Below are 8,554 nucleotides of genomic sequence, written 5' to 3'. Positions count from 1 at the left end.
ATTGTCAATCAGGAATCTGATGTCATGTTGGACACTGAGAGAGAGAGAGAACTAATCCCATTAAACCTATTGCTGATACTCAGTGATTCCTCACTCTCCTAGAACAAGATTTCTGATTTCTTTTTTCCTTCTATCTTATTTATTTCCCGTGAATGAGTGAATCAAGATGTTTACAGAAAATTCAGCACATGTTCAGAATGGACCAGTACCCGTCCCAGTGATTACTTTCTGTGCTCAAAACAATGGGGAGATCCCATCACTGTGTAGATCCTTTCCTTCTCGTTAACAGTATTCATCTTCCACTCCGCTCCTCAATACATTCATTATTATTCTTTACAGAAAATCACTGAGCTCACAGAGAAGGGAAACCGGGCCGACAGTTCCAAACTTCTCCTAAATCTGGTGATGGAGAAAGGCTCTGGGGCCCGAAGGGTGATGTGGGAATCCTTTGTGAAAATGCGCCACAGATTACCAAAGCTGAACAATATACTGAAAGAAATAGAGGAACATGGTACGGTAAAATCACACATGGAATGCAAATTCAGATTCAAACACTGCAGAGTTTACTATAATATCACACAGATCTGATTTCATGAAAGTTCATTGATTTCAACAGGTTGTGACACATTTGTTTACATGAACATTGCACAAGGTTTATCCGAAGTACCCAGTCACCTGAAAGGTAAGTGAGAAAAGGGAAATTTCAATGTTTATTTCACATGAGAATCAGAATGTTTGACTGTATCCGTTTGTGAGAGGTTGTCAGAATCTGGCAGTCAGAGGAACAAAGGCTGGAGATATAGCATTAAACATCATTTGGATTCGTGATTAATCCACAAAAGATCTGCATAGGTTCAATTTACATTTAACACCGATTTTGGAATTATTGGCAAATTTACAGGTCTTCTATTCTCCAGTTAATCCAACTGCACATTGCAAACACGTGACAGGATCCTGATACACTGTGAAACCCCATACACACCTGGCAGGATCCTGATACACTGTGAAACCCCATACACACCTGGCAGGATCCTGATACACTGTGAAACCCCATACACACCTGGCAGAATTCTGATACACTGTGAAACCCCATACACACCTGGCAGGATCCTGATACACTGTGAAATCCCGTACAAACCTAGCAGGATCCTGATACACTGTGAAACCCCATACACACCTGGCAGGATCCTGATACACTGTGAAACCCCATACACACCTGGCAGAATTCTGATACACTGTGAAACCCCATACACACCTGGCAGGATCCTGATACACTGTGAAATCCCGTACAAACCTAGCAGGATCCTGATACACTGTGAAACCCCATACACACCTGGCAGGACCCTGATACACTGTGAAACCCCATACACACCTGGCAGGATCCTGATACATTGAAACCCCATACGCTCCTGGCAGGATCCTGATACACTGTGAAACCCCATACACACCTGGCAGGATCCTGATACACTGTGATGACCCATACACACCTGGCAGGATCCTGATACACTGTGAAACCCCAGACACACCTGGCAGGACCCTGATTCACTGTGAAACCCCATACACAGCTGGCAGGACCGTGATTCACTGTGAAACCCCATACACACCTGGCAGGATCCTGATACACTTTGAAACCCCATACACACCTGTCAGGATCCTGGTACACTGTGAAACCCCATACACACCTGGCAGGATCCTGATGCACTGTGAAAATCCATAAACATCTGGCAGGATCCTGAAACACTGTGAAACGTCATAGACATCTGTCAGGATCCTGATAAACTGTGAAAACCCATAAACAACTGGCAGGATCATTATACACTGCGAATCAACATACACACCTGGCAGGATCCTGGTAACTGTGAAATCCCATACAAACCAGGCAGGTTCACAAAACAGCATCAAAGGTGCGTTGACAGTTGCCCACAAAGATTTGACCGTCTTTAGACTTGCTGCCACGAGTTGTATTTTCCAGTGTAGTGCCCTCTACAGGGTATCTGTGGACTGTGAGCAGGGGAAGAAACAGCGCGGCTCTTCAGCCAGTCACAGGGAAGGATCCTCACTGAGACACAGATTCCAAACCAGGAATCATAAGACAGGAAATATAAATTATATTTATATCAAGTAGAGCAAATGAAATAAAGTTTGAGCAATGTACATGGGATTAAGGAAGAGAGATAAAGGAGACAAGCAGAAAATGTAAATATGCACATATTAAATCTGCAACATTAATTTTCTTCTGTTGGTGTGAGACTCCACACATATATATTAATTTTTTTCAGGGCCAGAGAGATTGTTCAGCAGTAATTATCACTTATTAGGCCGTTAAAAATCTCACTTAATCCTGTATGCCCTAGCCCTAACTCTTTCAGCCGTCTTCAGTGTGGAATTAATGGGTAAGTACCCCAAGTTTACGCCGTTGCAGTGATTTCAATGCCGACTATCGGCGAGGACTGCAACAGCGCCTCTTCTGGGAGAGGAGGGTATCTCTGACAGCAACTACTGGATTTCCGTGTTTAACCACACATGTGAGACACAAGAAGTTGCTGTCAATTTTATCCAGTAATAAAGGCGAGCGCTGACAGTCTCCCCATTATTATTACAGCAAAATCCAGGCCAATGTTCAAGCTGATTAGATTATTAAGTAGCTTCGCAATTGCAGTGAAAGAGCGAACATTATTCTACTCAAAGAATAGTCCTTCAATTCCCGAGTCTTTTTAGACCCAATGTAATGACTAATGGAAATATGTTAGTTCCCAAACCTGCAGTATAGGAAACTAAGACCAACATTAAACAACAGAGTATGATTATTGGTAGAACATTTCAAATGAACTGTCAATGTTTTCTGCACTAACATTACACTGAGTGAAGTGGGCTATAGTTCTATTTCTGTTTCTAATCAGTGATATGACAGGATTGTTATAAAACACATTCAATAAACCCATGTAGAAAACTGCTGAAAAAATGATCGCAATTTCTGATAAACAATGGCCCTGAATTTCCGATCGGAGGCTTCCTGCCTGCGGATGCCTCAGATCGGAAAAAATCTACGAACCTAACTGTTGGTTCCATAGACCCCGAGGCTGGGCCTCTCCGGGTCTGCGCCGGGCCTCTCCGGGTCCGCGCCGGGTCTGCCCCGGGCCTCTCTGGGTCCACGCTGGTAGAGGCCCCCGTATCCCAGGGGCGCATGTGGTTCGCACACCACTGGGATCACGTGGGCTAGGTGAACAAATTAAAGAACGGGATTCCCCTTCATACTTTTGACAGGTCTGTACACACAGAATTGAGTCAGAGTTATACAGCACAGAAAGAGGCCCATCGTGTCTGTGCTGGCCGTCAAACCCTGTCTAATCTAATCCCATTGTCCAGCACTTGGACTGTAGCCTTGTATGCTATGGCGTTATCAAATTTAATTTTTCTATTTTTCAACATTCTTAAGCTGATAAAAGCAGGCCTTACACCTGCTTTTACCAGGCATAGGTATTCCATGGCCTTTCAGCGGGCGGAAGTTGTGCAAAAAGCGCATCTCTCCACCCGCAGAGGCAATTTTCCTGGGCAGGCGGACCTTGACAGATCGCCAGTGCCGGTTTTCAGCACATGCGCTTCTATTGCCTGAAACCGACACTTGCGAGATGCCTATGGGTGCGTACACACCTCGTAAGCAACCGTAGGGGTAGGAAAATCCGGCCCATTATAACAGGAGAATGATTAGGTGCAGAAAATGTGTATTTGAACCAAAATAAGCCTGTCCCTGTTATAGAGATGACCCACTGACCCCTCCTCCCTGTGTATCTACACAAACTCATTCAATTGTCCCTACCCCGTCTAACGTGGCCCACCCGATGCATTACACTATGGGTGACAAAAATACCCTGAGTTACCCTCTTACTTTCAATTCACTCCGTTGTTAATTATTTTGCTAATTGTGAGCCTGCTTCCTGCATTCATTTTGTGAAATCCATTAAAGCATTTCAATACCGAAGTCTCCTGACCAAACAAAACTCATCAAACCCAGTAACCCTTCTTACAGCCTAAACTCTGAATACTTTCAATCACCTTTCTCAGTGCACGCAATACATCGGATAACCTGCACAATTTATGAAACAATAGCAATCTACCTACGGCCTATTCACAGTCGGTCCCTCTCTCAGTCACACAATACCCCAGATAACCTGCCCAAACCCTGAGACATTTGCAGTGAACCTTTTGTTAAGGGAGGGAAATGATAAGAGTGCTAATTCCTGAGCTCAGCGTCCTGGCAGCTGAAGCACAGCCGGCAATGATGGAACAATGTAAACCTAGTATGTGAAAGGGGCATGAATTGCAGGCGCACAGTTCCCTCAGTGGATTGTGTGGCTGGAGGAGGTTACAGAGATAACGAGGGGGCTAGGACATGGAGGAATTCGAAAATAAGAATGAGAATGTTTAAGTCCAGACGTTGCCTGACCAGGAGCCAATGTAGCCCATGGGTAAACAGGATTGATGCGAATTCGGATATGGGCACCAGAGTTTCAAATGAGCTTATTTATGGAGGGTGTAAGGTGGGAGGCCAGCCAGGAGACCATTGGAATAATCGAGTCCGGAAGTAATGAGGAGCATGGATGAGTGCTGCAGCAGCAGCTGAGCGAAGGCAAGGGTGGAGATTGAGGATATGGCAGAGGTGGAAGTAGGCAAACTTTGTGATGGTGAGGATATGGGGTCGGAAGCTCAGTTAATGGTTCAGTAGAATGCCGAGTGGAACATCCATCCATTCACAGTCTGTCCCACTCCCAATTCACACAATCCCCCAGATAACTTGCCCAAGGTCTGATACAATAACAGTGGGACACTTGACCACTCACAGTCTGTCCCACTCCCAATTCACACAATGACCCAGATAACCTGCCCAAGGTCTGATACAGTAACAGTGGAAGGCTGGGCCATTCACAATCTGTCCCACTCCCAATTCACACAATGTCCCAGATAACTTGCCCAAGGTCTGATGCAATAACAGTGGGCACTTGACCATTCACAGTCTTTCCCACTCCCAATTCACACAATATCACAGATAATCTGCCCAAGGTCTGATACAATAACTGTGGGACATCCATCCATTCAGTCTGTCCCATTCCCAATTCAAACAATGCCCTAGATAACCTGCGCAATGACTGATACAGTAACAGTGGGACACTTGACCATTCATAGTCTGTCCCACTCCCAATTCACACAATGCCCCAGATAACCTGCCCAAGGTCTGATACAGTAACAGTGGGACACTTGACCATTCATAGTCTGTCCCACTCCCAATTCACACAATGCCCCAGATAACCTGCCCAAGGTCTGATACAATAACAGTTGGACACTTGACCATTCACAGTCTGTCTCTCTCCCAATTCACACAATGCCCCAGATAACCTGCCCAAGGTCTCATACAGAAGCAGTGGGACAATTGACCATTCACAGTCTGTCCCACTCCCAATTCACACAATGCCCCAGATAGCCTGCCCAAGGTCTGGTACAATAAAAGTGGTACATTTGACCATTCGTACTCTGTCCATATCCCAGTAATATCCTGTGCCCTATTTCCCAGTAAATATTAGAATCACGTGAGGATTTGAAACAGTTCTCAGCGACTAACTGAGTTTTAATTTCTACATGCGCCTCTATCGAAATTGCCAATTGAATCTTGCATTATTTTACTTAATAGTGAAATGGTATTGAAAAGTTATTTTTATGTCAATACAAATAATACTGAGAACCATTTTATGTCTGTTCTAATCGGAGATGTTCAGCAGAAGCACAAGGAAACACTCCGGGTACAAACTGAAAAACTGAGAGTGAACACTATCCTAATAAGGGAGAAGGTTAAGATTTTCCAGCTGGTTGATCGATACGCTGAGCTAACGGTAATTTCTACTGTTCGAGATCGGACACTTGTAGAACATGAACTGCTGGCAAGAGGCCGAGACCATGAAGAGTGGAGAGAGAAACACCTCCGGGGAGTGCTGGAAAAAATCCGAACTGATCAATTGTTCCAGAGCTGTTTTTCTCAGAGTGGAGGTTTGTTTCCGAAAATCAAGGGTAAAGTCCGGCAATCCAAGTCTGCGAGTTCAGCAGCAGTGAGCGGAGTCCCGGGAATTGGAAAAACAACAATGGTACAAAAGATTGTCCATGACTGGGCCACTGGGAAAATATACCCACACTTTCAATTTGTTTTCAGTTTTAAATTCCGGGATTTGAACGCTATTAACTGTGGAATAAATCTGAGGAATTTGATACTGGATCTGTATCCTTACTTTGGGAATATTCTGGGAGAGCTCTGGAAGAACCCAGAGGGATTGCTATTTATATTCGATGGTTTGGATGAATTCAATGACAGCATCGATTTTGCTGACAATCGGAGAAATACAGAACCTCAGCACAGGTGCACAGATCCTGAAGACTGGTGTGAAGTGTCTGACATTGTGTACAGTTTAATACAGCACAAGCTGCTCCCAGGATGTTCAGTGCTAGTGACCAGCCGCCCCACTGCATTACATTTATTGGAAATGGCTGAGATCGGTGTCTGGGCTGAAATCCTGGGATTTGTTGGTGAAGAACGGAAGGAATATTTCAACAAGTTTTTTGAAGATCAGATGGTGGCAGCAGCTGTTTTCAAACACGTGGAGGAGAACAAGATCCTGTACACCATGTGCTACAACCCTTCCTACTGCTGGATCCTCGGTCTGTCACTGGGCCCCTTCTTTACACAAAGAGACAGGAATCAGAAGCAAGTTCCCAAGACAATCACCCAACTATATTCCTACTATATTTACAACATTCTTAAAAACCATGGCCGAGAGATTGAAAGCTCCCGTGATGTGTTACTGAAGATTGGTGAGATGGCCTTCACAGGAGTCTCCGAGAAGAAGATTGTGTTTGGAAATGGAGATTTGGTCAAGTACAATCTACAACCTTCCCAGTTCCTGTCTGGGTTCATGATGGAACTTTTGGAGAGAGATGGATCTGCCCAGAGCGCGGTGTACACATTCCCGCACCTCACCATCCAAGAGTTTGTAGCCGCACTCGCACAATTCCTGACTCCAGACCCCGGGGACATCCTGAAACTCCTCAGAGAAGCCCACAGCAAGGAAGATGGGCGATTTGAGATATTTCTCCATTTTGTTGCTGGTCTCTCCTCCCCACAGGCAGCTCGGCCCCTGGAGGAGTTTCTGGGTCCATTTCTTCATCAAACCACCTGCCGAGTGATTGATTGGGTGAAGGAGAAGATTGAAGGGCAGATTGGAAACACAACGAGTGAAACTGGTAAAAGGAAACTCCTGAATATATTCCACTACCTGTTTGAGTCTCAGAATAAAGCACTGGCTCAGACCACAGTGGGATCTGTGAAAACACTTACATTTAGTGGATTGCCATTGACTCCGATTGACTGTGCAGTCCTGTCTCATGTCATTGGACTCTGTGATACGATAAAAGAACTCGGTCTAGAGAACTGCAACATTCTGTGTGAAGGACTCCAGCGGCTGGGCCCCGTGCTGCACAAATGCCGGGTGTTGAGGTAACAGTTTATTTGTCTCTAACTGTTGGGTGAATTGTAGAACAGTCAGGCATTGTGTTGCTGCTCCGTAATGTAGGGAAACAAACAGTTCAGTTAAACCAGAGAGAAGCGGATTCAACACAAATATGACCAATAATAAGAGGATCGGTCAGTAATTCCCTAAGGACTGGAGAATCTAAAATGGATCCTTGTGAACAAGTAGGGATCAGCAGATACAGGTCACTGAGAGTCTGATAATTTAATTACAATAAATAATATTTAATAAGGCTGGACAGCGGAATGTAAAGATAAAATTAATTTTAAATGTTTTCCACATTCACCATATCAACTGGAAACAGGAGAGAAACCCGAGTTTAAATCACTAACAGTTCGACATTTACTCCAATACCGTGCCCTGTCGAGGGGGTAGTTTCCTGGATTGGGAATATTGGGGGATCGGGAATTCTTTCAGCTGTAAATGTTAACAACTATACACATTCTTAAAGATTTAGTAGATTGATATTCAGGATCTTAAACCTGCTGGTGAAAAGGTTCCACTCTAAGCGGAGTACACACACACACCGGCCAGCGATGGGGCCTCGCACACAGCGGGCGGCTCCTGGGTAAACTGGGGGCAGTGAACCCGGGAATTCCCCATAATCTGTCCCCATGTGAGTGAGGCCCCGCTCGGGGAGGGAACTTCCGAAAATTCCCCAAAAACTGTCGGGCCAGTTACACCTGAAATAAATGTAGAGCCAGTTTAATGGCAATAAAGTGAGAGACTACCCTCCCCTATAAACTAGGAGCACAGGGACATTTAAAACTTGTAATGGGACAGAATAAACTCTATTGCTGCTATTGACAAGCATTCACTATAAGCCCTCTGACTCCCACAGCTACCTGGAACACACTTCCTCCCACCTCGCTTCCTGTAAGGACGCTGGTCCATTCTCCCAGTTTTTCTGTCCCTGCCGCATTTGCGCTGACGATGCCACCTTCCATATTAGTGCTTCCGACATGTCTTCCCTTTGCCTCAATCGA

At 45.0% G+C, this 8,554-nt stretch overlaps 1 protein-coding gene across 1 annotated transcript; it reads left to right on the top strand.

The window, feature by feature from the left end:
* Positions 1 to 342: 342 nt before the first annotated feature.
* LOC147085051 (NACHT, LRR and PYD domains-containing protein 3-like) lies at positions 343 to 7,618 on the top strand. The gene is made up of 4 exons (XM_085979411.1): positions 343 to 511; positions 617 to 682; positions 1,880 to 1,904; positions 5,684 to 7,618. Exons 1-4 carry the CDS (start codon positions 406 to 408, stop codon positions 7,536 to 7,538), a joined length of 2,052 nt encoding a protein of 683 aa, XP_085835537.1. The 5' UTR covers positions 343 to 405; the 3' UTR covers positions 7,539 to 7,618.
* Positions 7,619 to 8,554: the final 936 nt, after the last annotated feature.

This window comes from Somniosus microcephalus, unplaced genomic scaffold (genome assembly GCF_052327205.1).
Source record: "Somniosus microcephalus isolate GS21.2 unplaced genomic scaffold, FLI_Smic_1.0 unresolved_chr9, whole genome shotgun sequence".
In the NCBI taxonomy this organism is placed as follows: Eukaryota; Metazoa; Chordata; class Chondrichthyes; order Squaliformes; family Somniosidae; genus Somniosus; species Somniosus microcephalus.
The sequence above is the reverse complement of the archived record's forward strand: the minus strand, read 5'-3'. Positions and strand labels throughout refer to the sequence as shown.

Bases quoted from the DNA above. Each gene is read 5' to 3' on its own strand.
- LOC147085051 (XM_085979411.1), top strand. From the start codon at position 406: ATGGAGAAAGGCTCTGGGGCCCGAAGGGTGATGTGGGAATCCTTTGTG. The intron at 683-1,879 runs GTAAGTGAGAAA...CATACAAACCAG, and splicing joins AGTACCCAGTCACCTGAAAG to GCAGGTTCACAAAACAGCAT. The intron at 1,905-5,683 runs GTGCGTTGACAG...TTTACTTAATAG, and splicing joins TTCACAAAACAGCATCAAAG to TGAAATGGTATTGAAAAGTT.